The sequence below is a fragment of the Cetorhinus maximus genome, chromosome 7 (genome assembly GCF_964194155.1).
Source record: "Cetorhinus maximus chromosome 7, sCetMax3.hap1.1, whole genome shotgun sequence".
Taxonomy (NCBI): Eukaryota; Metazoa; Chordata; class Chondrichthyes; order Lamniformes; family Cetorhinidae; genus Cetorhinus; species Cetorhinus maximus.
In genome coordinates, this window is record NC_135885.1 from 471,259 (window position 1) to 487,489 (window position 16,231).

At 49.6% G+C, this 16,231-nt stretch overlaps 1 protein-coding gene across 2 annotated transcripts in view; it reads right to left on the reverse strand.

The window, feature by feature from the left end:
- The window catches only part of LOC144682521 (protocadherin-16-like), a 357,547-nt gene that overhangs the window by 126,684 nt on the left and 214,632 nt on the right, over positions 1-16,231 (reverse strand). For both annotated transcript variants that reach the window (XR_013577065.1, XM_078544911.1), the window contains exons 7-8: positions 15,401-15,497; positions 14,272-14,429 (exon numbers count right to left, since the gene is read on the reverse strand). Coding sequence is in view for 1 of the 2 variants with exons in the window: in XM_078544911.1 (XP_078401037.1) it covers positions 14,272-14,429; positions 15,401-15,497 (255 nt within the window). In the remaining variant the exon portion in view is untranslated. The remainder of the gene's footprint in view (positions 1-14,271; positions 14,430-15,400; positions 15,498-16,231) is intronic.

Here is a 16,231-nt window from a genome sequence, read left to right on the forward strand (position 1 = left end):
CAGAGTAAAGCTCCCTCTACACTGTCCCCATCAGACACTCCCAGGCCAGGTACAGCACGGGGTTAGAAACAGGGTATAGCTCCATCTGCACTGTCCCCATCAAACACTCCCAGGACAGGTAAAGCAAGGGTTAGATACAGATTAAAGCTCCCTCTACACTGTCCCCATCAAACACGACCAGGACAGGTACAGCACAGGGTTAGACACAGAGTAAAGCTCCCTCTACACTTTCCACATCAAACACTACCAGGGCTGGTACAGGAAGGGGTTAGATACAGAGTAAAGCTCCATCTACACTGTCCCCATCAAACACTCCCAGGGCAGGGACAGCACGGGGTTACATACAGAGTAAAGCACCATCTACATTGTCTCCGTCAAACACTCCCAGGACAGGTACAGCACGGGGTTAGATAGACAATAAAGCTCCCTCTACACTATCCCCGTCAAACACTCCCACGGCAGGTACAGCATGGGGTAAGATACAGACTAAAGCGCCCTCTACACTGTCCCCAACAAACACTTCCAGGACAGGTACAGCACGGGGTTAGATACAGAGTAAAGCTCCCTCTACACCGTCCCCAACAAACACTCCCAGGACAGGTACAGCACGGGATTAGATACAGAGTAAAGATTCCTCTACACTGTCCCCATCAAACAATCCCAGGGCAGGTACAGCGTGGGGTTAGCTACAGAGTAAAGCACCCTCTACACTGTCCCCAACAAACACTCCCAGGACAGGTACAGCACGGGGTTAGATACAAAGTAAAGCACCCTCTACACTGACCCCATCAAACACTCCCAGGACAGGTACAGCACGGGGTTAGATACAGAGTAAAGCGCCCTCTACGCTATCCCCATCAAACACTCCCAGGACAGGTACAGCATGGGGTTAGATACAGTGTAAAGCTCCATCTACACTGTCCCCGTCAAACACTCCCAGGATAGGTACAGCACGGGGTTAGATAGAGAATAAAGCTCCCTCTTCACTATCCCTGTCAAACTCTCCCAGGGCAGGTACAGCATGGGGTAAGATACAGACTAAAGCTCCCTCTACACTGTCCCCAACAAACACTTCCAGGACAGGTACAGCACAGGGTTAGATACAGAGTAAAGCTCCCTCTACACTAACCCATCAAACACTAACAGGAGTGGTCCAGCACGGGGTTAGATACAGAGTAAAGTTCCCGCTACACTGTCCCCATCAAACACTCCCAGGACAGGTACAGCACGGGGTTAGATACAGAGTAAAGCTCCCTCTACACTGTCACAATCAAACACTCCCAGGACAGGTACAGCACGGAGTTAGATACAGAGTAAAGATCCGTCTACACTGTCCCCATCAAACACTCCCAGGGCAGGTACAGCGTGGGGTTCGATACAGAGTAATGCTCGCTCTACACTGACCGCATCAAACACTCCCAGGACAGGGACTGCACGGGGCTAGATACAGAATAAATCCCTCTGTACGCTGTCCTCATCAAACACTCCAGGACAGGTACAGCACAGGGTTATACAGAGTAAAGCTCCCTCTACACTGTCCCCATCAAACACTCCCAGGGCAGGTATAGCAAGGGGTTAGATACAGAGTAAAACTCCCTCTACACTGACCCCATTAAACACTCCCAGGGCAGGGACAGCACGGGGTTAGATACAGAGTAATGATCCCTCTCCAATGGCCCCATCAAACACTCCCAGGGCAGGTACAGCATGGGGTTAGCTACAGAGTAAAGCTCCCTCTACACTATCCCTAACAAACACTCCCAGGACAGGTACAGCACAGGGTAAGATACAGAGTAAAGCACCCTCTACACTAACCCATCAAACACTCCCAGGGCAGGTACAGTACAGGGTTATATAAAGAGTAAAGCTCACTCTACACTGTCCCCATCAAACACTCCAGGGACAGGTACAGCACGGGGTTAGATACAGAGTAAAGCTCCCTCTACACTGTCCCCATCAAACACTCCCAGGACAGGTACAGCACGGGGTTAGATACAGAGTAAAGCTCCCTCTACACTGTCCCCATCAAACACTCCCAGGGCAGGTACAGCTTGGGGTTAGATACATAGTAAAGCTCCATCTACACCAAACCATCAAACACTCCCAGGGCAGGTACAGCACGGGGTTAGATACAGAGTAAAGCTCCCTCTACAGTGTCCATGTCAAACACTCCCAGGACAGGTACAGCACGGGGTTAGATACAGAGTAAAGATCCCTTTACACTTTCCACATCAAACACTCCCAGGGCTGGTACAGGACGGGGTTAGATACAGAGTAAAGCTCCCTCTATACTGTCCCCATTAAACACTCCCAGGACAGGTACAGCACGGGGTTAGATACAGGGTATAGCTCCCTCTGCACTGTCCCAATCAAACACTCCCAGGACAGGTAACGCACAGGGTTAGATACAGAGTAAAGCTCCCTCTACACTGTCCCCATCAAACACTCCCAGGATAGGTACAGCATGGGGTTAGATACAGAGTAAAGCTCCCTCTACACTGTCTCCATCAAACACTCCCAGGGCAGGTACAGCATGGGGTTAGATACAGAGTAAAGCTCCCTTTACACTTTCCACATCAAACAATCCCAGGGCTGGTACAGGACGGGGTTAGATACAGAGTAAAGCTCCCTCTACACTGTCCGCATCAAACACTCCCAGGACAGTTACAGCATGGGGTTAGATACAGAGTAAAGCTCCCTCTATACTGTCCCCATCAAACACTCCCAGGACAGGTACAGCACGGGGTTAGATACAGGGTATAGCTCCCTCTACACTGTCCCCATCAAACACTCCCAGGACAGGTAACGCACAGGGTTAGATACAGAGTAAAGCTCCCTCTACACTGTCCCCATCAAACACTCCCAGGATAGGTACAGCACGGGGTTAGATACAGAGTAAAGCTCCCTCTACACTGTCTCCATTAAACACTCCCAGGGCAGGTACATCATGGGGTAAGATACAGACTAAAGCTCCCTCTACACTGTCCCCAACAAACACTTCCAAGACAGGTACAGCACAGGGTTAGATACAGAGTAAAGCTCCCTCTACACTGTCCCCATCAAACACTCCCAGGACAGGTACAGCACGGGGTTAGGTAGACAATAAAGCTCCCTCTACACTATCCCCGTCAAACACTCCCAGGGCAGGTACAGCATGGAGTAAGATACTGACTAAAGCTCCCTCTACACTGTCCCCAACAAACACTCCCAGGACAGGTACAGCGTGGGGTTAGATACAGAGTAAAGCTTCCTCTACACTGACCCCATCAAACACTCCCAGGACAGGGACTGCACGGGGTTAGATACAGAGTAAATCCCTCTCTACGCTGACCTCATCAAACACTCTAGGACAGGTAGAGCACAGGGGTATACAGAGTAAAGCTCCCTCTACAATGTCCCCATCAAACACTCGCAGGGCAGGTACAGCAAGGAGTTAGATACAGAGTAAAGCTCCCTCTACATCGTCCCCAACAAACACTCCCAGGACAGGTACAGCATGGGATTAGATACAGAGTAAAGATCCCTCTACACTGTCCCCATCAAACACTCCCAGGGCAGGTACAGCGTGGGGTTAGATACAGAGTAAAGCACCCTCTACAATGTCCCCATCAAACACTCCCAGGACAGGTACAGCACGAGGTTAGATACAGAGTAATGTTCCCTCTACACTGACCCCATCAAACACTCCCAGGACAGGTACAGCACGGGGTTAGATACAGAGTAAAGCTACCTCTACACCAACCCATCAAACACTCCCAGGGCAGGTACAGCACGGGGTTAGATACAGAGTAAAGCTCCCTCAACACTATCCCCATCAAACACTCCCAGGACAGGTACAGCATGGGGTTAGATGCAGAGTAAAGCTCCATCTACACTGTCCCCGTCAAACACTCCCAGGACAGGTACAGCACGGGGTTAGATAGAGAATAAAGCTCCCTCTTCACTATCCCCGTCAAACACTCCCAGGGCAGGTACAGCATGGGGTAAGATACAGACTAAAGCTCCCTCTACACTGTCCCCAACAACCACTTCCAAGACAGGAACAGCACAGGGTTAGATACAGAGTAAAGCTCCCTCTACACTAACCCATCAAACACTCCCAGGACGGGTACAGCAAGGGGTTAGAAACAGGGTATAACTCCCTCTACACTGTCCCCATCAAACACTCCCAGGACAGGTAAAGCACAGGGTTAGATACAGAGTATAGCTCCCTCTACACTTTCCACATCAAACACTCCCAGGGCTGGTACAAGACGGGGTTAGATACAGAGTAAAGGTCCCTCTACACTCTCCCCATCAAACACTCCCAGGGCAGGTACAGCACGGGGATAGATACAGAGTAAAGCTCCATCTACACTGTCTCCGTCAAACACTCCCAGGACAGGTACGGCACGGGGTAAGATAGAAAATAAAGCTCCCTCTACACTATCCCCGTCAAACACTCACAGGGCAGGTACAGCATGGGGTAAGATACAGACAAAAGCTCCATCTACACTGTCCCGAACAAACACTCCCAGGACATGTACAGCACGGGATTAGATACAGAGTAAAGATCCCTCTACACTGTCCCCATCAAATACTACCAGGGCAGGTACAGCGTGGGGTTAAATACAGAGTAAAGCTCCCGCTACACTGAGCCCATCAAACACTCCCAGAACAGGGACTGCACGGGGTTACATACAGAGTAAATCCCTCTCTACGCTGACCTCATCAAACACTCCAGGACAGGTACAGCACAGGGTTATACAGAGTAAAGCTCCCTCTACACTGTCCCCATCAAACACTCCCAGGGCAGGTACAGCACGGGGTTAGATACAGAGTAAAGCTCCCTCTACAATGTCCCCATCAAACACTCCCAGGACAGGGAGAACACGGGGTTAGATACAGAGTAAAGCTCCCTCTACACTGTCCCCATTAAACACTCCAAGGGCAGGGACAGCACGGGGTTAGATACACAGTAATGATCCCTCTCCAATGGCCCCATCAAACACTCCCAGGGCAGGAACAGCACAGGGTTAGATACAGAGTAAAGCACCATCTACACTAACCCATCAAACACTCGCAGGGCAGGTACAGGACAGGGTTACATAAAGAGTAAAGCTCACTCTACACTGTCCCCATCAAACACTCCCAGGACAGGTACAGCACGGGGTTAGATACAGAGTAAAGCTCCCTCTACACTGTCCCCATCAAACACTCCCAGGTGAGGTACAGCGCGTGGTTAGATACAGAGTAAAGCTCGTTCTACACTAAACCATCAAACACTGCCAGGCAAGGTACAGCACGGGGTTAGATACAGAGTAAAGCTCCCTCTACACTGTCCCCGTCAAACACTCCCAAGGAAAGTTACAGCATGGGGTTAGACACAGAGTAATGCTCCCTCTACACTTTCCACATCAAACACTCCCAGGGCAGGTACAGCACGGGGATAGATACAGAGTAAAGCTCCATCTACACTATCTCCGTCAAACACTCCCAGGGCAGGTACAGCACGGGGTTAGATACAGAGTAAAGCTCCCGCTACACTATCCCCCTCAAACACTCACAGGGCAGGTACAGCATGGGGTAAGATACAGACAAAAGCTCCATCTACACTGTCCCCAACAAACACTCCCAGGACATGTACAGCACGGGATTAGATACAGAGTAAAGATTCCTCTACACTGTCTCCATCAAATACTACCAGGGCAGGTACAGCGTGGGGTTAAATACAGAGTAAAGCTCCCTCTACACTGAGCCCATCAAACACTCCCAGGACAGGGACTGCACGGGGTTACATACAGAGTAAATCCCTCTCTACGCTGACCTCATCAAACACTCCAGGACAGGTACAGCACAGGGTTATACAGAGTAAAGCTCCCTCTACACTGTCCCCATCAAACACTCCAAGGGCAGGTACAGCACGGGGTTAGATACAGAGTAAAGCTCCCTCTACAATGTCCCCATCGAACACTCCCAGGACAGGGAGAACACGGGGTTAGATACAGAGTAAAACTCCCTCTACACTGTCCCCATTAAACACTCCAAGGGCAGGGACAGCACGGGGTTAGATACACAGCAATGATCCCTCTCCAATGGCCCCATCAAACACTCCCAGGGCAGGAACAGCATGGGGTTAGCTACAGAGTAAAGCTCCCTCTACACTGTCCCCAACAAACACTTCCAAGACAGGTACAGCATAGGGTTAGATACAGAGTAAAGCTCCCTCTACACTGTCCCCATCAAACACTCCCAGGATAGGTACAGCACGGGGTTAGATACAGAGTAAAGCTCCCTCTACACTGTCTCCATCAAACACTCCCAGGGCAGGTACATCATGGGGTTAGATACAGACTAAATCTCCCTCTACACTGTCCCCAACAAACACTTCCAAGACAGGTACAGCACAGGGTTACATACAGAGTAAAGCTCCCTCTACACTAACCCATCAAACACTCCCAGGACAGGTACAGCACGGGGTTAGATACAGAGTAAATCTCCCTCTACACTTTCCACATCAAACACTCCCAGGGCTGGTACAGGACGGGGTTAGATACAGAGTAAAGCTCCCTCTACAGTGTCCCCATCAAACACTCCCAGGGCAGGTACAGCACGGGGATAGATACAAAGTAAAGCTCCATCTACTCTGTCTCCGTCAAACACTCCCAGGACAGGTACAGCACGGGTTTAGATAGACAATAAAGCTCCCTCTACACTATCCCCGTCAAACACTCCCAGGGCAGGTACAGCATGGGGTAAGATACAGACTAAAGCTCCCTCTACACTGGCCCCAACAAACACTCCCAGGACATGTACAGCACGGAATTAGATACAGAGTAAAGATACCTCTACACTGTCCCCATCAAACACTCCCAGGGCAGGTACAGCGTGGGGTTAGATACAGAGTAAAGCTCCATCTACACTGACCCCATCAAACACTCCCAGGACAGGGACGGCACGGGGTTAGATACAGAGTAAATCCCTCTCTACGCTGACCTCATCAAACATTGCAGGACAGGTACAGCACAGGGGTATACACAGTAAACCTCCATCTACACTGTCCCCATCAAACACTCCCAGGACAGGTACAGCACGGGGTTAGATACAGAGTAAAGCTCCCTCTACACCGTCCCCAACAAACACTCCCAGGACAGGTACAGCACGGGGTTAGATACAGAGTAAAGCTCCCTCGACACTGACCCCATCAAACACACCCAGGACAGGTACAGCACGGGGTGAGATACAGAGTAAAGCTACCGCTACACCAACCCATCAAACACCCCCAGGGCAGATACAGCACAGGGTTAGATACAGAGTAAAGCTCCCTCTACACTATCCCCATCAAACACTCCCAGGACAGGTACAGCATGGGGTTAGATGCAGAGTAAAGCTCCCTCTACACTGTCCCCGTCAAACACTCCCAGGACAGGTACAGCACGGGGTTAGAAAGAGAATTAAGATCCCTCTTCACTATCCCCGTCAAACAATCCCAGGGCAGGTACAGCATGGGGTAAGATACAGACTAAAGCTCCCTCTACACTGTCCCCAACAAACACTTCCAAGACAGGTACAGCACAGGGTTAGATACAGAGTACAGCTCCCTCTACACTAACCCATCAAACACTGCCAGGACAGGTACAGGATGGGGTTAGAAACAGGGTATAACTCCCTCTACACTGTCCCCATCAAACACTCCCAGGACAGGTAAAGCACAGGGTTAGATACAGAGTAAAGCTCCCTCTACACTGTCCCCATCAAACACTCCCAGGACAGGAACAGCACGGGGTTAGACAAAGAGTAAAGCTCCCTCTACACTTTCCACATCAAACACTCCCAGGGCTGGTACAGGACGGGATTAGATACAGATTAAAGCTCACTCTAGACTGTCCCCATCAAACACTCCCTGGGCAGGTACAGCACGGGGATAGATACAGAGTAAAGCTCCCTCTACACTAAACCATCAAACACTCCCAGGCCAGGTACAGCACGGGGTTAGATACAGAGTAAAGCTCCCTCTACACTGTCCCCGTCAAACACTCCCAGGACAGTTACAGCATGGGGTTAGATACAGAGTAAAGCTCCCTCTACACTGTCCCCATCAAACACTCCCAGGACAGGTACAGCACGGGGTTAGATACAGGGCATAGCTCCCTCTACACTGTCCCCATCAAACACTCCCAGGACAGGTACAGCATGGGGTTAGATACAGAGTAAAGCTCCCTCTAAACTGTCCCCATCAAACACTCCCACGACAGGTACAGCATGGGGTTAGATACAGAGTAAAGCTCCCTCTACACTGTCCCCATTAAACACTCCCAGGGCAGGTACATCATGGGGTAAGATACAGACTAAAGCTCCGTCTACACTGTCCCCATCAAAGACTCCCAGGACAGGTACAGCACGGGGTTAGATACAGGGTATAGCTCCCTCTACACTGTCCCCGTCAAACACTCCCAGGACAGGTACAGCACAGGGTTAGATACAGAGTAAAGCTCCCTCTACACTGTCCCCGTCAAACACTCCCAGGACAGGTACAGCACAGGGTTAGATACAGAGTAAAGCTCCCTCTACACTGTCCCCATCAAACACTCCCAGGGCAGATACAGCACGGGGTTTGATAAAGAGTAAAGCTCCATCTACACTGTCCCCGTCAAACATTCCCAGGACAGGTACAGCACGGGGTTAGATAGAGAATAAAGCTCCCTCTTCACGATCCCCGTCAAACCCTCCCAGGGCAGGTACAGCACGGGGTTAGATACAGAGTAAAGCTCCCTCTACACTAACCCATCAAACACTCCCAGGACAGGTACAGCACGGGGTTAGATACAGAGTAAAGATCCCTCTACACTGTCCCCATCAAACACTCCCAGGACAGGTACAGCACGGGGTTAGATACAGAGTAAAGATCCCTCTACACTGTCCCCATCAAACACTCCCAGGGAAGGTACAGCACGGGCTTAGATACAGAGTAAAGATCCCTCTACACTGGCCCCATCAAACACTCCCAGGGCAGGGACTGCACGGGGTTACATACAGAGTAAATCCCTCTCTACGCTGACCTCATCAAACACTCCAGGACAGGTACAGCACAGGGTTAGATACAGAGTAAAGCTCCCTCTACACTGTCCCCATCAAACACTCCAAGGGCAGGTACAGCACGGGGTTAGATACAGAGTAAAGCTCCCTCTACAATGTCCCCATCGAACACTTCCAGGACAGGGAGAACACGGGGTTAGATACAGAGTAAAACTCCCTCTACACTGTCCCCATTAAACACTCCAAGGGCAGGGACAGCACGGGGTTAGATACACAGCAATGATCCCTCTCCAATGGCCCCATCAAACACTCCCAGGGCAGGAACAGCATGGGGTTAGCTACAGAGTAAAGCTCCCTCTACACTGTCCCCAACAAACACTTCCAAGACAGGTACAGCATAGGGTTAGATACAGAGTAAAGCTCCCTCTACACTGTCCCCATCAAACACTCCCAGGATAGGTACAGCACGGGGTTAGATACAGAGTAAAGCTCCCTCTACACTGTCTCCATCAAACACTCCCAGGGCAGGTACATCATGGGGTTAGATACAGACTAAATCTCCCTCTACACTGTCCCCAACAAACACTTCCAAGACAGGTACAGCACAGGGTTACATACAGAGTAAAGCTCCCTCTACACTAACCCATCAAACACTCCCAGGACAGGTACAGCACGGGGTTAGATACAGAGTAAATCTCCCTCTACACTTTCCACATCAAACACTCCCAGGGCTGGTACAGGACGGGGTTAGATACAGAGTAAAGCTCCCTCTACAGTGTCCCCATCAAACACTCCCAGGGCAGGTACAGCACGGGGATAGATACAAAGTAAAGCTCCATCTACTCTGTCTCCGTCAAACACTCCCAGGACAGGTACAGCACGGGTTTAGATAGACAATAAAGCTCCCTCTACACTATCCCCGTCAAACACTCCCAGGGCAGGTACAGCATGGGGTAAGATACAGACTAAAGCTCCCTCTACACTGGCCCCAACAAACACTCCCAGGACATGTACAGCACGGAATTAGATACAGAGTAAAGATACCTCTACACTGTCCCCATCAAACACTCCCAGGGCAGGTACAGCGTGGGGTTAGATACAGAGTAAAGCTCCATCTACACTGACCCCATCAAACACTCCCAGGACAGGGACGGCACGGGGTTAGATACAGAGTAAATCCCTCTCTACGCTGACCTCATCAAACATTGCAGGACAGGTACAGCACAGGGGTATACACAGTAAACCTCCATCTACACTGTCCCCATCAAACACTCCCAGGACAGGTACAGCACGGGGTTAGATACAGAGTAAAGCTCCCTCTACACCGTCCCCAACAAACACTCCCAGGACAGGTACAGCACGGGGTTAGATACAGAGTAAAGCTCCCTCGACACTGACCCCATCAAACACACCCAGGACAGGTACAGCACGGGGTGAGATACAGAGTAAAGCTACCGCTACACCAACCCATCAAACACCCCCAGGGCAGATACAGCACAGGGTTAGATACAGAGTAAAGCTCCCTCTACACTATCCCCATCAAACACTCCCAGGACAGGTACAGCATGGGGTTAGATGCAGAGTAAAGCTCCCTCTACACTGTCCCCGTCAAACACTCCCAGGACAGGTACAGCACGGGGTTAGAAAGAGAATTAAGATCCCTCTTCACTATCCCCGTCAAACAATCCCAGGGCAGGTACAGCATGGGGTAAGATACAGACTAAAGCTCCCTCTACACTGTCCCCAACAAACACTTCCAAGACAGGTACAGCACAGGGTTAGATACAGAGTACAGCTCCCTCTACACTAACCCATCAAACACTGCCAGGACAGGTACAGGATGGGGTTAGAAACAGGGTATAACTCCCTCTACACTGTCCCCATCAAACACTCCCAGGACAGGTAAAGCACAGGGTTAGATACAGAGTAAAGCTCCCTCTACACTGTCCCCATCAAACACTCCCAGGACAGGAACAGCACGGGGTTAGACAAAGAGTAAAGCTCCCTCTACACTTTCCACATCAAACACTCCCAGGGCTGGTACAGGACGGGATTAGATACAGATTAAAGCTCACTCTAGACTGTCCCCATCAAACACTCCCTGGGCAGGTACAGCACGGGGATAGATACAGAGTAAAGCTCCCTCTACACTAAACCATCAAACACTCCCAGGCCAGGTACAGCACGGGGTTAGATACAGAGTAAAGCTCCCTCTACACTGTCCCCGTCAAACACTCCCAGGACAGTTACAGCATGGGGTTAGATACAGAGTAAAGCTCCCTCTACACTGTCCCCATCAAACACTCCCAGGACAGGTACAGCACGGGGTTAGATACAGGGCATAGCTCCCTCTACACTGTCCCCATCAAACACTCCCAGGACAGGTACAGCATGGGGTTAGATACAGAGTAAAGCTCCCTCTAAACTGTCCCCATCAAACACTCCCACGACAGGTACAGCATGGGGTTAGATACAGAGTAAAGCTCCCTCTACACTGTCCCCATTAAACACTCCCAGGGCAGGTACATCATGGGGTAAGATACAGACTAAAGCTCCGTCTACACTGTCCCCATCAAAGACTCCCAGGACAGGTACAGCACGGGGTTAGATACAGGGTATAGCTCCCTCTACACTGTCCCCGTCAAACACTCCCAGGACAGGTACAGCACAGGGTTAGATACAGAGTAAAGCTCCCTCTACACTGTCCCCGTCAAACACTCCCAGGACAGGTACAGCACAGGGTTAGATACAGAGTAAAGCTCCCTCTACACTGTCCCCATCAAACACTCCCAGGGCAGATACAGCACGGGGTTTGATAAAGAGTAAAGCTCCATCTACACTGTCCCCGTCAAACATTCCCAGGACAGGTACAGCACGGGGTTAGATAGAGAATAAAGCTCCCTCTTCACGATCCCCGTCAAACCCTCCCAGGGCAGGTACAGCACGGGGTTAGATACAGAGTAAAGCTCCCTCTACACTAACCCATCAAACACTCCCAGGACAGGTACAGCACGGGGTTAGATACAGAGTAAAGATCCCTCTACACTGTCCCCATCAAACACTCCCAGGACAGGTACAGCACGGGGTTAGATACAGAGTAAAGATCCCTCTACACTGTCCCCATCAAACACTCCCAGGGAAGGTACAGCACGGGCTTAGATACAGAGTAAAGATCCCTCTACACTGGCCCCATCAAACACTCCCAGGGCAGGTACAGCATGGGGTTAGATACAGAGTAAAGCTCCCTCTTCACTGTCCCTAACAAACACTCCCAGGACAGGTACAGCACAGGGTTAGATACAGAGTAAAGCTCCCTCTACACTGTCCCCATCAAACACTCCCAGGACAGGTACAGCATGCGGTTAGATACAGAGCAAAGCTCACTCTACACTGTCCCCGTCAAACACTCCCAGGACAGATACAGCATGGGGTTAGATACAGAGTAAAGCTCCCTCTACACTGTCCCCATCAAACACTCCCAGGACAGGTACAGCACGGGGTTAGATACAGGGTATAGCTCCCTCTACATTGTCCCAATCAAACACTCCCAAGGCAGGTATAGCACGGGGTTAGATACAGAGTAAAGCTCCCTCTACACTGTCCCCAACAAACACTCCCAGGACAGGTACAGCACAGGGTTAGATACGGAGTAAAGCTCCCTCTACACCGTCCCCATCACACTCTCCAAGGCAAGTATGGAATCTCTAGTATAAAAACAAAAAACTAATGTGGATGCTGGAAATTCAAAACAAGAACAGAATTACCTGGAAAAACTCAGCAGGTCTGGCAGCATCGGTGGAGAAGAAAAGAGTTGACGTTTCAGGTCCTCATGACCCTTCGGCAGAACTGAGTAAAGTTAGGAGAGGGGTGAAATATAAGCTGGTTTAAGGTTGGTGGGGAGGTGGGAGTGGGGAGAGAAGTTGGAGGGGGCCTGTTGTAGGGACAAGCAAGCAGTGATAGGAGCAGAGAATCAAAAGATGTCACAGACAAATGGATCAAAGAGGTGTTGAAGGTGGTGATATTATCTAAGAGAATGTGCTAATTAAGAAATAATGGCTGGAAACTCAAGGTACAGCTCTAGTGGGGGTGGGGTGGGTGGAAAGACTGACAGGGTATTACAGGTATAGATTTAAAAATAATGGAAATAGGTGGGAAAAGAAAAATCTATATAAATTATTGAAAAAAACAAAAGGGAGGGGGAAGAAACGGGGTGGGGATGGAGGGAGGGAGTTTAAGATCTAAAGTTGTTGAATTCAATATTCAATAAAGTGCCTTTACAGCCTTCCGGTCTGAATATTGAGTTCATCAACTTTAGATCTTAAACTCCCTCCCCCCATCCCCACCCCGTTTCTTCCCCCTCCCTTTTGTTTTTTTCAATAATTTATATAGATTTTTCTTTTCCCACCTATTTCCATTATTTTTAAATCTATACCTGTAATGCCCTGTCAGTCTTTCCACCCACCCCACCCCCACTAGAGCTGTACCTTGAGTTTCCTGCCATTATTTCTTAATTAGCACATTCTCTTAGATAATATCACCACCTTCAACACCTCTTTGATCCTTTTGTCTGTGACATCTTTTGATTCTCTGCTCCTATCACTGCTTGCTTATCCCTACAACCACCCCACCCTCAACTTCTCTCTCCCCCCGCCCCCCACCTTAAACCAGCTTATATTTCACCTCTCTCCTAACTATACTCAGTTCTGCCGAAGGGTCATGTGGACTCGAAACATCAACTGTTTTCTTCTCCACCGATGCTGCCAGACCTGCTGAGTTTTTCCAGGTAATTCTGTTTTTGTTATGGAATCTCTCCTGTCTTCCACCCAATTATTGAACTTCCCTTTTGTTTTTTCTGTTCCCTTCCCCCTTCCAGTGGTTTGAAAACTCTTATATTTCTATCTTTCTTCAGTTCTGTTGAAGGATCATCTCAACCTGAAAGTTTAACTCTGTTTTCTCTCCACAGATGTTACCAGAACTGCTGAGTATTTCCAACAGTTTCTCTTTTTACTCGTTCAGGATTTGGTGGATGATTTTGGCCAATTAAGCAGTGTCACTCCGTGACCTAACCATTCGGGTGATGTCAGTCGAATTTGCCTGAAGCCGATTGGTAAATGAAGTCTTTTATCCCATCATGCTGCAGGGTTGGTCCCAGCATTGATGGCTGAGTGTCTATAAATGCATTAGACACTGAACACTGCCTGGATAGTATCACACCTCACAATTCACATCCATTCCATTTGGGGAATGTTTATTTACCTGAACATGAACAGTGAGGGATGTGGTCTGAGGAGGGAGGCCATGATCACTGGCCAGGACTGTCAACTCATACTCATGTCTCTCCAGCCTGTGTAGTATTGTGGCTGTCCTGAGTTCACCAAAGGTGGGATGGAGAGAGAACTGCTGTGCCCAGGATCCTAGAGATAGAAAGAGAGAGAGAGATGGAAATCATGGATCAAAATAATATGAGAGTTTGTGTGATCGCCTAGACTGGGTGACTTGCTTTCCATAAAAGGGAGTGTGAGAACATCACTATCCTTTTCTGGCAACATAGAAACAACAGAGGCCATTCAGCCCCTCGAGCCTGTTCTGCCATTCAATTAGATCATGGCTGATTTGTACCTTAACTCTACCTACATTCAATGGCTCTATAACAATTAATATCCTTAACCAATAAATTTACACCCAGCTCAGTTTTAACTTTTTCTATGGACCCCCACCCTCAGCAGCTTTTTGTGGGAAGGAATTCTCAGATTTCCACTCCCCTTTGTCTGAAAGGATGCTCCCTAACATCACCCTGATTGACATGGCTCGAATTTTAAGATTCTGTCCCCTTGTTTGGATTCCCCTAACAGGGGAAATAGATTTTCTCTATCTCTTTAATCACCTAACCCATATTTGCAAGATCACCCCTAATCTTCTATATTTAAGGGCAATTAGGGATGGGCAACAAATACTGACCAGCCATCCCATGAAGGGATGTAAAAAAGGCTGATAACCCAGTATCGACAACCTGTCTTTATTAATTAACCTTTTATTCCCAGTATCATTCCAGTGAGTTTGTGCCAAATTTCCTCCAACGTCTGTGGACACTTCCTGAGGCAACTGATGGGATTTAATCAGAACATTATACAACCGTCATGTATTCCAGCCCTCGAGGTAACATTCCAAAACCCTTTTTAATTATTTTCTGTAGCTGTCATGAGGTTTTAATGATTTCTGTACTTGCACCCCTAAATTTCCCTTCTCCGTCAGTTTCCAGTGTCCCACCATTTAGATAACGCTCTGATTAATCGTCCTTTCGCCCACAGTGAAAGGCTCACATTTTCCGGTGTTCAATTTTATCTGCTACGTTTTACCTGCTGATTTCCCCATTCCCCAGTCTTACCTGAGAGAGAGTAAACCACAGTGCCATTCTCCCCCTCATCTGGATCCTTTGCGTGGAAACTTGCCACAAGAGATCCTGATGGGATTCCTTCAAAAACCTGCATGGAGACGACAATGAGATCGATAGTGTTAGTGATCAGGATTTACCAGGTGAACTAACTTGGTGGAAAAGAAGTTGGAAGAAGACACTCACACTCTCACTCGCTGTCACACTCTCACTCGCTGTCACACTCGCTGTCACACTCTCACTCGCTGTCACACTCGCACTCGCTGTCACACTCGCACTCGCTGTCAAACTCGCTGTCACACTCTCACTCGCTGTCACACTCTCACTCGCTGTCACACTCGCTGTCACACTCTCACTCGCTGTCACACTCTCACTCGCTGTCACACTCGCTGTCACACTCTCACTCGCTGTCACACTCTCACTCGCTGTCACACTCGCACTCGCTGTCACACTCGCTGTCACACTCGCTGTCACACTCTCACTCGCTGTCACACTTGCATCCGCTGTCACACTCTCACTCGCTGTCACACTCGCTGTCACACTCGCACTCGCTGTCACACTCGCTGTCACACTCACTGTCACACTCTCACTCGCTGCCACACTCTCACCCGCTGCCACACTCTCACCCGCTGTCACACTCGCACTCGCTGTCACACTCGCACTCGCTGTCACACTCGCATCCGCTGTCACACTCGCACTCGCTGCCACTCTCGCACCCGCTGTCACACTCTCACTCGCTGCCACACTCGCACCCGCTGCCACACTCGCACCCGCTGCCACACTCGCACCCGCTGCCACACTCGCATCCGCTGTCACACTCGCACT